The following is a 14,574-nucleotide window of genomic DNA, read 5'->3' on the forward strand; positions in this document are numbered from 1 at the left end:
CCTCCAGATTCCTTTTTAGAGAACTTTTCTTCACAATATGATGCAAGAGGTAGGAGACATGGTTACTCAAAGCCTTGGATTCAAATCCTTAAGTCACCACAATTACAAGAAAATGAAAAATCAAACAAAGAAATAAAAAGTAGACAAACAACTCAAACTAATTTTCTCTTCAATTTACAAGGCGGAACAGCTCAAGGTCTTTTATGGGATCAGGACTGGTCACCTGCTCACATTCTGAGCCAATGGCTCAAGCCCAGAGCTGAAGACACTTCATTAGCTGAGCCAGTGGAGAGTGGGGTTTTGGTCCTCTCGGATACTTCTATTGTAAGTGATGCATACTCACAGGACATTAAGCTTTGCATTAAAAAAGATTGTAGACTGGGAAATAATAGAATTAGACAAATGTGAATGAGTTAGAGTCCTTACTTCAGTTTCTCAGAAGCTTGAAAAGGGTGCTGCTCATTGAATTTTTGATTTAGCTGTTTCTGCACTGTGTGTTTTTATATATTTAAATGAATTGTATAATAGAGGTAATGTTGAAAAAAGATTCTATGAGGTCTGCTTGTTCCATTAGTAATGTTTGTCCCGTTTGATGCTTCTAAATTGTTATTTATAGCAGTAAACAGTTTATCTTTGTGTGTGTGTGTGTGTGTGTGTGTAATGTGATTTAGTTAATATTTCCAGTATGAGTTTTGTAACCACGTTTATAAATATTCGCAGATTTTTTTTGTTTGTTGTTTGGGTGCATCCTTCAATGGGTATCAATATCATGTTTTATTTTCCTAGAATAAGTTTTCTCAGCCAGATACAATAGCTCATGCCTGTAATCCCTTAAACTTGGGAGGCCAAGGCAGGAGAATCGCTGTAGTCCAGGAGTTCGAGACCAGCCTAAGGAAACATGATGAAACCACGTTTTACTATATATACACACACACACACACACACACACACACACACACACACACACACACACAACTTAGCCAGGTGTAGTGGCACATGCCTCTAGTCCAAGCTACTTGGGAGGCTGAAGAGGGAGCGTCGCTTGAAACCAGGAGGCAGAGGTTGCAGTGAGCTGAGATCGCACCACTGCACTCCAGCCTGGGCGACAGAGCAAGACTCTGTGTTCCTTTGTCTGAGATAGGTATCAGGGGCGACTGAGGCCGGCAGACGCCCTCTGTGATTGGCTGACATGATGCCAAGCAACAGGATCATCCAATCACCTTCAAAGGAGGGAGGATTGTTGACAGGCTCCCTGGGTGACACTTCATCCAATCAGATGTCGAGTTGGACTGTGACGTAGAGCCACACGGCCATACCAAAGTGCCCGGCTTCCCTGGTCCACAACCGTCACAGTCTGGTCTTGCAATCTAATGGCCGCTGCCTCCGCCATGGCTGAGGCTTCCTCTAAGACGACCTCTGAGGAAGACCAGAGCATCCAAGAGCCCAAAGAGGCCAACTCCACGACTGCCCAGAAGAAGAGGCGAGGGCTCCGAGGTTCCCGCAGGCGCCATGCCAACCGCCGCAGGGACAGCTTCGGGGACAGCTTTGCCGCCTATTTCCCCCAGGTGCTGAAGCAGGTTGACCAGGGCCTCAGCCTTTCCCCGGAGTCCGTGAGTGTCATGGATTCTATGGTCCATGACATATTGGACCGCATCGCCACCGAGGCTGGTCGCCTGGCCCGCTACGCCAAGCGTGTGACCATCACCTCCCGGGACATCCAGGTGGCCGTGCGCCTACTGCTGCCGGGGAAGATGGGCAAGATTGCTGAGGCCCAGGGCACGAATGCCACCCTCAGGTACACCAAAAGCAAGTGAGCTCTCTCAGGAGGGCCTGAGCACCCGGGAAACCCAAAGGCTCGGTTCAGAACCTCTGTGCGTGGCCCTAAAGACCAGTGGCCCGCCAAGGTGGGGAACCCCACCGGAGGTTGGGGTGAGTGGCATCCTGCGGGAGTGACCACCTGGCTATGCTCCAAGGAAAAGTAGGGGGTGTTTCCGTGACTGGGTTTCATTTCCTCAGTTTCCTAAATGGCCGTTTTTATTAGTTATCTTTCTCGGTTAATTTAAGATGATATTATGAAGGTACTGATGTTTACCTTTTTCACTCTCATTCTCCTACGACTGTATGGTGGAATTTTCCAGAACTTCATTATGTGCGATATGGCAACAGAGAAAGTGAATACGCTGATATAAGAAGAGAGGTAACCCTGCTAAACGTGTTCAGCACCTCCCTCATCGTGAATCCATGTAAATAAGCAAGCGAGGCCCAGTTACAGTGTATATATAGCTAAATAAAATTTTCAGGAATCCATTCGTTTTTCAGCTTCCCCGACTCTGAGATCACTATTGCAATTCATTCTCTGTTTGCTCTGACAATAATTTTTTCATTTCTTTTTGAACAGAAACCTTCCTTACTTCCAGGTATGTGTCAGTAGGATTACTGAGTGTCCACGGAAACAGCTCATGCCTTAGTGTACAGTGGTGCAGCCAATGAGTGACCTGCAGTCTATGGGCAACAGTCATTGTCCCAATGTTGGGGGAGTGACCCAAGCTGAACCCACAACAGCCTTCCTGTGATATTCAACCTGGTGTTTAAAGGAACGGCAGTGTGATTCTTTACCTGATGTTTTTGTTTGCAGAGTTTGTAATCATGGTCTTTTAGGGCTATGAATCCAAAGCTAAGATTAATCTATGTTCCTTGTCCCTAACATCAAGTCATACAGAGCATTGGCAGCCATTAGCAGAAGTCAGATAATGCTTATTTCCTCAAGAGATTGACATATTAATATTCTTGTTAATATTAACATAGACTACCATTCATTGTGCCCTCTTCTGGGTCCCAAGTCTTGGTATTTTTAGCATTTTTTTCTATAAGTGTGTTGCTGAATTTCAGAGCAGGTGCTGACTTTCCCATTGCTTTCCTTTTCAATTGATTTCCAGTCCCTGAGGATGTGGACAAGAGAACATACTCTGGGACTGCAACCCACAGGAATTTATTATGTTGTGCCTTGAAACTCAATCTATGGCCATTTTTGTTAAATGTTTCCTGTGAACTTTGAAACATCTCATAAACACCCCTTCTCCTTCATATGTAAAAACCAGTAAAGGATGGCACTCTCAGTCAAACCATTAAACAAAAGCTGGATGAATGCAAAAATCAAAATTTTCTTGAACCCATCCGAAGTGGGAAACAACCACCCCAGAGGGCCCAACACATAGCCACATAGATTATTCCACCATTTAAAGAGGAATCCTTGGTCAAGAGGGAAATGGGTTCAGGGCAGGATAGTAGCCAGAGCTTCCCTGAGTGGGGCAGATGGGAATGGGGGAAGGTCACCTCCAGAGCCCCACTTGGGATCCACAGAGAAAGGATGTAGAACCAAGAAGTCCCCTCATTGGGATTTGTTACTTTCTGTTTTTCCAGATTGTTAGAAAAATGTTATGAAAATAGTTAAAGAGAAATGTTATGAAAATAGTTGAAGCTGTGCTTACTGCACAAGGAGACCAAGAAAAACCCCACAAAATCAGTTGCAAGTAAATCCCTCTGGATGGTGCCGCCAAATGTTCCTACAAGTCCAGAACAACACTTGCCAAATGAAAGACTCTTGGCACAACCCTGTTTCTTTGCAGAGACAGAGCTGTGTAGCTGGTCCAAAACACCACATGTCACTCAGTGACTTATTTCTCATTATGCTAATTGTTTTGCTGTAAAGTGCCAATGTTTCTGTGAATTAAGACCTACGAATAAATATCTGAAGTTACCCTTGCATATTTGTGAAATTAGACAAGTCCTTTTGAGAAACCAAGTCTATTGGGATATTTTACCCTGGAATATGTGTTTTCCTTTTGTAAATTCAGTAATCGAAGAGGGCCATTAGTAAAACAGGGTCAACAATGAAATCTGACTTGCTTGTGGGGAGTGAAGAGGGAGGGGCCAAGGGGACTGACACCGGTGAATTACAGGAAGAGAGAGGAAAGGGGTGGATTGATGTGAAGATAGGAAGTGGAAGCTCATACATTTGATACAGCATTTCTGTGGGTGACTGAGCAGAGGGGGAACCTAGTGAGCAATCGTGCTGTCATGCTCTGACTTAAGGAAACACAAACTACGGGAAAGAGCTTAACTGCCCAAACAACAAATAAGAAGTATCAATATAGGGAAAATAGCATAAATGGGATAATGATAGTCCAGTCAAGCATTTGACCAGCCTTCCCTGTAAGCTGAAATTCATTTGAAAATATAAACAAGGACCCAAACACAGCACAGAGAAAACTCCTCAAAAAGTTTAAGGAACAATGCCTATTCTAGGTTCCCTCATAATGAAATCTCACTTGTTTACATTTATCTGATTGTGCTCTTCTTCAGGCTAGAATCTTTTGTTTAAGAAAATCTTCATGACTGGCCTCTATGCATCACGGGGATGATGGAATGCTGTACAATGGAGCAGCATAAGCTCCATTCGGATCCGTGTCTGCCAGGGAGACATCGACAGCCGAGGAGCCACAGCCCAATGTGTGATCAAGTTTCCTGGTCTGAACTAGGAAGAGTTAGTTGTCCAGGGATGTTCAATGGGAGTTGAAGGGGAAACCTGTGATTAGATGGGTGTGCTTCTTTGGTTCTTCCATGGGTTGTATGCTTTTAATGCTGTTGATGGAGGTGTATTCTGTTAGTTTTCTAGGGCCGCTGAAAAACATTCCAGAGGCTGGCTGACGCAAACACTATGTATTTTTTTATCTCACAGTTCTGGATACCAGTTGTCACCTTTTTGTAAGGAGACCAATCCTGTTGCATAGAGTCAACCCTCACAACTTCACTATAACCAGATGACCTGTGTAGAGACTCGTTCTAAATAAGGTCACATTCTAAAACACTGGGGGCCAGGAGTGCTACCTGTGCATTTTAGGGAGACACCACTCCATCCATACTAGTATATCTTCTGCATCCACTCAGCAGCACAAATTAATGTCCTCACGTAGAAAATACATTTATTTCATCACAATATCCCCAAAGACTTAACTCACTCCAACGTCAATTCTCCAATATCTCAGTTGATAATCTTCTATATCTGCAATGGGTGAGTCTCCAGGTATGACTCATGCTGAGATGGGAAGTTTCTCCACCACTGCACCTATGAAGCTAGACAAGATATCTGCTTCTGAAAGACGGTTGTGGGACTGGTACTGGATAGGGCTTATCATACCAAAAGTAAGAAATCTGAAAAACTATTGAAGTTCATGGACCCTAAGCACCGTGGAAATCTAGTGGGGACAAATTCCATTGCCTTCTAAGGATGGAAAAGATTCTGCTTGGGCTCAATGCTCTCAAACAGAGAGGGATAAGGTCGCTCCTGCTGTTCTCACTCCCTAAATTCCAGTGACCTGAAACCTGTCCTCTCTCGAACGCTGAGATATGTGCTGAAGTAGGCTCCATAGAGAGGGATGGATAGTCAGATTTTATGGGAGTCCTGAAAGAGGAGGTCGATGAGGGAATTTGGAACACCCAAGGGCCCCAAATGTGGAGGATCAGATATTGAGACCAGGTTCTAGTCAAGCACCTATTAACAAGTACTGATTCCCCATATTCTCCTTACTGTCCTCTGTGTGTCTGTTTACGTGTGGCCAGGGCCCCAGAAGGGAGAAAGAGGGTCTATAATGGTTAGAAACCTCATGCCACTTAAGGGCAATCACTGTGGCATAAAGAAGGAGGATCCACTAAATGGGAGAGGTCACCCTGCTAGTGATAGGTCCAATGTAAAACCAGTCGAGAGGCTACCCCTTTGACCCAGAGAGTAAAGGACCTCTTCTTATGCACATGCCCTGTGTGTGCTCCCTAGCAGCATCACAACAAGTGTGTGCGAATAGGCTGCATCCCAGGAAGGCTGCTTATTCCTGAATGCTCCTCCCATTGCCCCGTTGGACACGTCTGTTTGCCTCTCCCAAGGGATCCCGACAGGCCCGTGATGGCTTTGACGCATGGAGAATGGTGGAGGTTTGTCTGACCCAGAGCTATCCTTTCAGAGGACTGGAGTGGCCTATGCCTGGCTGTCTGAGAGCTCTGAGCTGCGAGGTAAGAAGTCTGCCTCTCCTGCTGGAGACACCACAGTGATATGCTCTAAGGAGCCTTGGAGAGCTGCAGAGGCCCAGCTGAGCTCAGCCCTCCAGACAGCCCCTCCAAGGCACCAGCCATACCAGTACAAGGTGTCTGGGACCTTCCCCAATGACCTTAGGCATTGGCTGAATAGCAATGAGTGAGGGTCCTCTGGCTTCTACTTGTAAGGGACACTTAAGCACAGTGGAGCCTGTCTCCTCATTGCATCAGAGGTCCACGCACGATCTTGTAGCCTGCTGCTCTCCAAAGGATCTGTGGGAGTGAAATGCCCACCATGGACTCCCAAGGGAATCAACATCTTCTAGGCTAACAAACCTCTTCCAGGGAGGCTCACTTGACCTGGGCTTGTTCTACAGTTCACCTCAAAGATGGCTAGTGGGTGGGTCATCTGCTACTGTTTTGGGGATCCTGGAGCCACTGTGGAATTCCCTGGGACAACTGCCTTGAGGTTTAGCTTGACCAATCCCCTCTCCGTTTCTCTCCGTGTCCTGGAGTGACTATATCCCCTTACCTAAGCTCGAGGACCCACTGAGTCCTATGTCTTTATTGCCTACATCTTTCTCTCAAGCAGGCCTGCCTATGCCATGTAAAAGTAATGGGGCAGGCACTCCTATTCTGGGTTCTACATGTGTCCCTCTTGCCAACCACCCATTCACAGGCATTCACTAGAAACTTAACCTATCATAGGACTTGAGGCCTGGCAAGGCCACTTACTCATGTTGCGACCTTGGTAGCGGTTGACCCAATCTGGTATAATTAAAGGAGAATCAATGCCTGCACATCCTGGAAGAGAGCTAGGAGGTGAAAGAGTGAGGGCTACACTTATGTGCATTACACACATAGCCGAGTGCCTGTCACATGATACCCTAAAGTGGCCAATGAAAAATGGTGATGATGGCCTTTATTGTAGCTTTGGATTCTGGAAGGTGAGGAAGGATGAGATATGGCCCCCCACTCCATCGTCTGTGACATTGCAACTGAGGAGAAAACTAACACAGGCATGATCCCCAATGACTATCAAGAGAAGGTAGCATGTGATCAATGCCGCCATGCCTGCATGCTGGGGGTTCAGAGGGGAGGAAGAGGAAGAGGCAGGGAACTCACCACAAGCCTGCACCAGATACTGCACCTAGCATGCTACATCGACTCTCTCTTTCCTTCCTCACCACAATCCATCTGTGGGGATGCTGCAAACAGTATGCCCATGTCACAGTTGGAGATCCTGAGACTCAGGACATCTTCACAGGGGAGGCAGGATTTGAGCCAAGACCTGAAAAGTGAATAGAATTCAGAAGGGAGATGGTGGGTGGGGGCAAGGAGGTGGTATGGGAAGCCAGGTTCCATGACAGTGAGGGGCAATTGCTTGACACAAAGCCCCGAGTGGGTAGTGCCCCAAGGCTGGAGCACTGTAAAGTTGCTCCCCAGCAACTTCCCTTCAGGACTCAGAGCAGCATTATCCGTACTGCTTTACTAACATGTGACTCCGGAGAGAATAGTCATCCTCCCTTATCTCACTGTCAGCCCGAAGCAAACAGATGGGGCCCAGATAGCCAGGAGAGCATGTTCATACAGCTGTGTGGCACTGGATCCCACCCCCACCACCTGTGATTGCCCGAGGGCATGAATCTCGGAATTGGGACCAGGTACAGCCGACATTCATTGGTTGCTGACTATGTGTCTGGCACCCCGTCTGCATCATCACCCTGGATCTTCACAACCACTTTCTAGACCCGTATTCCACAGAGGAGGAAACGGAGGCTCAGAGAGGTCAAGCCACTTGCCCAAGACAGTACAGCCAGTAAGAGGCACAGCTGGGGTCTGAGCCCAGGTCTCCTCTGACTCCCAAACCCGTGCCCTCAATGACTCTTGCTGTCGAGTTCGGTCCCACTAGCTCACATGAGTTCTAAGACCCAAACAGATGCTCTCACAGTGTTGTGTCTCTTTCCCGTGTTAATGCAGCCTAGCCATACCAGTTGTCTCCAGGAAACAAAAGCACCAGGACTTCAAAGAAAGGAAATCATGAAAAAGATGCTATTAAAAGTAAATCGGTCTCATTGCCCACTAACCTTTGTGTTCCAAACCCCAAGGGATGTTCTTATCCTATCCCCCGATCTTTCCCCTAGAAGGGGGGCCACACATCCTGATTTTACCTATTGCCCCAGCCCAAGGATTCACAGTGCCCCATTTACTCTGAAACCTGACCCAAAATTTATTCGACAAGAAATTATGTGCTCACTCTACCTATGAAAAGGAAAGAAACCTCACACATCAAGTCTTGGGCAACCCTACACACCATACTGAGCCAGGATCCGCAGCTCTCCCAAGAGAGACTGGGCTCCTGGAGGAAGAAATAAGGAATAAACAGACCAAGAATATGATTTAGAGAGGATTCCTAGTACAACCCAGCTTGTTTGGAATTGGAGTGGTTGCAGAACAGGAGTGGAAGAACGCGTGGAATGCAGAGCTTGCCCTAGTTGAGAGTGGGCAGTGTTGAGCACAGGAAACAGGTCGAAAGACACCCACTGTGATTGCCAAGCAATGGGACCATCAAATCGCCTCTGAGGCCGGGAGGATTGCTGATAGTCTCCCTGCATGGCACTTCATTCAGTCAGATGAGGAGTTGGTGACCCGTGACTTCAGCCATACGGTGACTACAAATGGCCCTCCCACTGGTGGTAAACTGTCATTGTCTGTTCCTCTCATCCACTGGCAGTTGCCCCCAAGATGGTCGAGCCTTCCTCTGAGAGGACTTCCGATGACGTCTTGAGGACCAAGGAGCCCAAAGCGGCCGATGCCACTATGGCTGATAAGCAGCAGCAGAAAACAAGCAGCTGATATTTCTGGATTTTGGCCTTTTCTTGATTGTTTTGTTTTCTGTAAAGTAAAAGTACCTTTTCTTGATGGTTTTGTTTACTGTAAAGTAAAGGTACCTTTTTAGTTAAGTTTCACCAAGATTATGACACAACCAAGGATGCATGAGGTGTCTCCCAACGAGGTAGAAAGTAGATTTCACAAGGTCCAGAACTTCCCCATACCCCAGAGACAGTTCAAAGAGGAAAGACAGTTTTGCTAGCCTTTCACAGGATACAACCCACATATTTGTCCTACCAAATTTTCTAGGGTCTTAGATTGTCAGCTGTCTCCACAAGAAGGCCACAGGGCTTCATGTGTCCCCATCATAGGTGAAGGAAGACAGGAAATCCAAAACAATCCAAGGAAGGGAAAAGGGTCCATAAGAAATAGATACTCCTCAAAAGTCACACCAATATTCAGCCAAGAGGGGCTGGTTTCCTGACTAGCAATGAAACCCACAGCGGTGAGGTGAAAGTGCAGAATTTGAACTCGAAGGGCACAAGGTAGAGTGTCCTTTGTTGTTATTCCCACATGGGGCAGTTTGAGCAGACACAGAAGGTTATCTTTGTTTTGTACAGGTTTTTTGCTCTTCACTTTTGTCAAGCCAAGTTTTAAGGCTAGCTGTCACATCATGATGTGTCTTTTTATATAGTTAACCTTTTTATCAATCGGTTAGAATGAGAAATCTCCAAAATCCTTTTAATATATTTTAGCAGGTTAATTTAGAGGATCAATCAATTGGCCATTGACAATTAGAATTCTCAATAGTGTACTGCAGTTCAATAGTGGCTGGATGCCATACCCTCTTCAGAGAAGAAGTAATTTCAAATGTTGTCCCTGTTCCCAGACATAGACTAAGATAACAAATGACTCATGGGATTGCAGTTTGCCAGCACACGCTAGCTAGACCAGTGGTCCCCAACCTTTCTGGCACCAGTGACTGGTTTCAGGGAAGACAATTTTTCCACAGAATGGCATTTGGGGAATGGTTTTGGGATGACTCAAGTGCATTACACTTATTGTGCACTTTATTTCTATTATCATTATATTGTAATGTGTAATGAAATAATTTTATGACTTACCATAATTGAGAATCAGTGGGAGCCCTGAGCTTGTTTTCTTGCAACCAGACAGTCCCATATGGGGGTAATGGGGGACAGTGACAGATCAGCAGGCATTAGATTCCCATAAGGAGTATGCAACCTAAGATCCCTCCATCACCAGTACATCTATTAGACTCCAGAACCCTCATCTCTCTCCTACTTGAAGATAGGTCCTTTACTGGAGTACTCAAGTTCAATTACATTCATTCGGGTGTGCTCTAACCAAAATAACTAGCGTGCATTTTGCATACCAAAAGGGGAAATTCAGACACAGGAACATGTGTCCAGGGAAGAAAATGTGAAGTGGCATGGGGAGAAGTGTGCCATTTACAAGCCAAGGTAACATCCTTGGAATAGATCCTTCCCTTTTGCTACTCAGAAGGAACCACCCCAGCTGAGGCTTTGATTTGGACTACCAGCTGCCGAATCGTGAACAACAAATTTCTGCTGTTTATGCCATGTTTGCGGTACTTTGTCAGACTAGCCCTAGCAAACTACTAGAGATTCTGCTGCCGAGCACTGGGATGATGCAATAAGGAACATCCAGAAGATTGGAAGAGGCCTTAGAACTAGGTGATGCATAGAGGCTGGAAGCGTTTTGACATGCGTGACCTAAGAAGCCTAGAGTGCCTTTACAAAATGGCGGGGGGAAATATGAACACCAAATGCAATTTAAGAAAGAATTCTTTGCTGTAGAAGAAGTATCTCACTTAGAGAATACATATATCACGATCACCGAAATGTTGCTAGAACTGTGCGTGTTAAAGTTGCTTGTGGTGTGTTTTCAGATGCAGACTAGGAAGAGGTTATTGGAAGCATGAGGAAAGGTGATGCTAGTTTTACAGTGGCAAAGGTTTGGGCTGTATTGTGATCTTAGTGTCTTTGAGGATAGTAGAAATTTTAAGTGATGAACCAGCACATGTGGCTGATTTCTATTATTGGTGCTCAGGACACAATACCCCAAAATGAGGGCTTCAGAAGAAGTCTCGGATGAAAGAGATTTTCTCTGATGTTCTTGGTCCTCCTGTCTCTCATTCCCATTCAGCCCCGGGGGCTAAACATAGAGACCAGAATCCCTCTTCCCAAAGTGATCCCAGAAACCAGAAGCTCTTTTTTCTAAAAATAGTCACAAAACCTAGAAACGGTATTGTAGTATTTTCCATATTTTCATGTAAAAAAAAGTCCCTAAAGAAATGATCTAAACTTTCATGTTTGAATGGATGTCACAAGATCCCCATTCCAGAGAGGGTCCTGCCCCATAACCGGGAGGAAGGACTATGTGCTCAGATAGGCCAAGCAGAGTCTAGATGGACAGGCCTTGCCGGGTTTCCCCCACTCAATCTGTTAGCATTAGGTCATAGCCTTTTTGTCCCACCATATTTCTAAACAGCTGTCCATACTCCTTTGAGCCCAGGCATAAAAATAGATAATTTCCGATGTGTTTTCAGCTATTAACACTAAAGGCTCCCGGGAGTACACATTAAATAAGTTGGTATGCCTTATGTCCCATGGATCTGCCTTTTGTGACTCGAGTTTTCAGTGTAATTTAAGAGGACCAGGGGGAACCTTGGCCACTACACTGACAAACTGAGAAAAGTATTTAGGATTTAATCGGGTTTCTCCTAGATCCATATAGTAAATGCGAGAGAAGAGAGAGAAATTAGGCAAGGAAGCACTTGCCTAAGGAAAGGAAAAGGAAGCCAGCATTGGATGGTTCAGAAGTTACTCAAAGTATGCAGGTACCCTGCTCTAGAAACAGGTGCAAGGGCTGCACCTGGACAACCATTAAACAAAGAGGTGAGGCATGTGTCTCACGGATTCAAGCAACCATCTCTGCAGGAGGTAGGAATTGGGATATGGCAGATGAGGGTATTCAAGAAAGATCTGTAGACAACTTCTTGTCTGATGGCCAGGAGTCATGTGAATTCCATGGGAAGCCAACCATTTTTTGAGAATTTTGTACCAGAAAAACGTTGCCAGACCAGACTGAACGGGACAAAGCTGAGACGAAATAAAAGGAGGCTGTTAGAGTTCCTGGATTGCACTGGCAAGAAAGCGACTGACGGAGGTACCCAGCTGTGACCATTTCTTCATTTTCGAGACAGGCAAGAAGGACTCCAAAGTTGGGTCAGAGGTTGGCATGGCCATCACTGCTCCCAAGAACCAGGGCACGGTACTAGGGGACTGGGCCGTCTCTCTCTTTGTCCCAGAAACAGAGGTCACCTCCTGAGTTCCAGGCATTTGTCCCAACTCCTCGGTTTCAGAGGGATGGGCTGCAGCAGCCCAGGCTGGAGGGAGAGCCCCCACCCCGCTGCCCAGGGCTTAGGGTGTGAAGCTGTTACCCCATTGGGCCTGAAGGACAGAGCATTGTGCCCAAGCAGAATCTTTTCCATCCTTAGAAGATAATGGAATTTGTCCCCACTAGGTTTCCAAGGTGCTTAGGGTCCATGAACTTCAGTAGTTTTTCGAATTTCCTGCTTTTGGTATGATAAGCCCTATTCGGTACCAGTCCCATAACTGTCTTTCAGAAGCAAATAACTTGTCTAGCTTTACAGGTGCAGTGGTGAAGAGAATTCCTGCCTCAGCATGAGTCATACCTGGAGACTCAACCATTCCAGATATAGAAGTTCATCAGGTGAGATATTGGAGAATTGATGTTGGAGTGAGTTAAGACTTCGGGGATGTTGTGATGAAATGAATGTATTTTCTATGTGAGGACGTTAATTTGTGCCACGGAGAGGATGCAGAAGATATACTAGTATGGATGGAGTTGTGTCTCCCTAAAATTCACAGGTAGAAGTCCTGGCCCCCAGTGTTTTAGAATGTGACCTTATTTGGAGAGAGTCTCTACACAGGTCATCTGGTTAAAGTGAAGTTATGAGGGTTGACCCTACCTAAAAGAGGATATAGCTTTTATAGAGCAAGTTCCCATCAAGGTTCCCAGTACAGTCAATTCTTGCAATTAAAGGACTCAAACTTAGTTCTGATTGGTTGACTCAGTTGAGCTCTCATTGGTCAACACGACTGAGCCTTGATTGACAGGGGCAGGTGAGTTCTGGTTGATTGGTTCAGGTGACCTCTGAAAGTTGCAGAGTTAGATAGAGGTGAGGGTTTTGGGGGAATTCCTAGTACATGTGTGAGCTCTAGTCTGCACGTGGCAGCTTGGCTCTAGTTTAAATTTAGGCTCAGCCACTGGGATCCATCTTGAAAGACTGGCTCTTTTAGGTTCACATTTGTCCACAAGTTTAAGAAAATGATAGTGACCAATTAAGAAAACTAGGATGATTCTCCCTTTTTCTGTTCAATTTGATTGTTGTGGGGCTTTTTCACTTTCAGGAACATGTGTCTGACAAGAGTAACACACGATGGTAATTTGAGACAATGAAAACACTTACTTCAGCACAATGCTTTCTCCAAAATATGATTGGGTCTGATTCTTGACCCAATATACTACTCTTCCTCTTTCATGAGACTGTCACTCTGGAATATGGGGGAAGGAGTGTGGAAGTGAGTGAGGGCACAGAAGATGCTGTAAAGGGTGGCTATTTACTCTTTTTCCTTATCCCAGACATTTTACCTAGTATAGTGACCACATGTCCTGATTTCGCCTGTTGTCCCTGAGTAATTCTTAATAGCATCCACTTCCACTCTGAAACATGTCCAAATTTATGACTCTGTACTTCCCAGGGTAACTAGATCATGCAGGAAGTTGTGAGTATAGTAGCTCTCAGATATTTGTTGAATGAACAGATAAATAAATGAAGCTCTATTAGATAAGAGACTGGCCCCTGACGACCTATGAGACCACTGCTGGATTCTGTGGCTAGTCCACACGACTCTTTTGGACCTCTTGGGTACAGTCCCCTTTCCTGTACTGCACTTAAAATAATTCTTTCACTACAACGCTGTCTGAGTCCCAGTGTTAAACCCATGAGAATGTCAGATTTTGTTTCCTCCATGGACTGTGTGTCACATTGACTCCTCCCAATAACCCTTTATGGTGTGGATATTTTAGCCTCAATTTTTTGCAGACAAGACACACAGCAACTAAGAAACGTGTCCAATGATCACACAACTGATAAATGGAAGAGCAAACATTCAAATCCATGTCAGCCCGAGTCCAGAACCCAAGCACTTGAACATTGTCTTCTCTCATCCTCTCTCATATTGCAGTGATGGCACCTTCAACACATGGATACCTAGGTAGACAGTCTGAGGTGAGCCTCCCCTTTACAACCAGTCTTTTCATAGCTTGATCTTTCCCTGAAGGCAACGTGATAAATTCAGAGGTGTAAAAGCAAACCATCAAGTTAGCCTTCCTGCAAAGGTATACAAGGAACCTGATTTTCTCGTGCAACCACGGGAGTTTTTTCAAGCAGCAGTTAGGAAATTCAACCATGCCTGAGCTCAATCCTGTGTTTCAATAGCTGTCTGAAATATTTGGATAGCCATTCCATGTTGCACAATTGTGTCCAATACAGATGGATTCCGAGTTAGCATGGTTCAACTTAAA

General features: G+C 45.5%; 1 protein-coding gene across 1 annotated transcript; it reads left to right on the forward strand.

The window, feature by feature from the left end:
* Positions 1–1,318: 1,318 nt before the first annotated feature.
* LOC115898692 (histone H2B type F-M) lies at positions 1,319–3,765 on the forward strand. The gene is made up of 3 exons (XM_030934120.1): positions 1,319–1,795; positions 2,139–2,197; positions 2,399–3,765. Exons 1-2 carry the CDS (start codon positions 1,371–1,373, stop codon positions 2,173–2,175), a joined length of 462 nt encoding a protein of 153 aa, XP_030789980.1. The 5' UTR covers positions 1,319–1,370; the 3' UTR covers positions 2,176–2,197; positions 2,399–3,765.
* The last annotated feature ends 10,809 nt before the right edge of the window (positions 3,766–14,574 follow it).

This window comes from Rhinopithecus roxellana, chromosome 7 (genome assembly GCF_007565055.1).
Source record: "Rhinopithecus roxellana isolate Shanxi Qingling chromosome 7, ASM756505v1, whole genome shotgun sequence".
Taxonomy (NCBI): domain Eukaryota; kingdom Metazoa; phylum Chordata; class Mammalia; order Primates; family Cercopithecidae; genus Rhinopithecus; species Rhinopithecus roxellana.

Bases quoted from the DNA above. Each gene is read 5' to 3' on its own strand.
- LOC115898692 (XM_030934120.1), top strand. From the start codon at position 1,371: ATGGCCGCTGCCTCCGCCATGGCTGAGGCTTCCTCTAAGACGACCTCT. The intron at 1,796-2,138 runs GTACACCAAAAG...GGAATTTTCCAG, and splicing joins GGCACGAATGCCACCCTCAG to AACTTCATTATGTGCGATAT.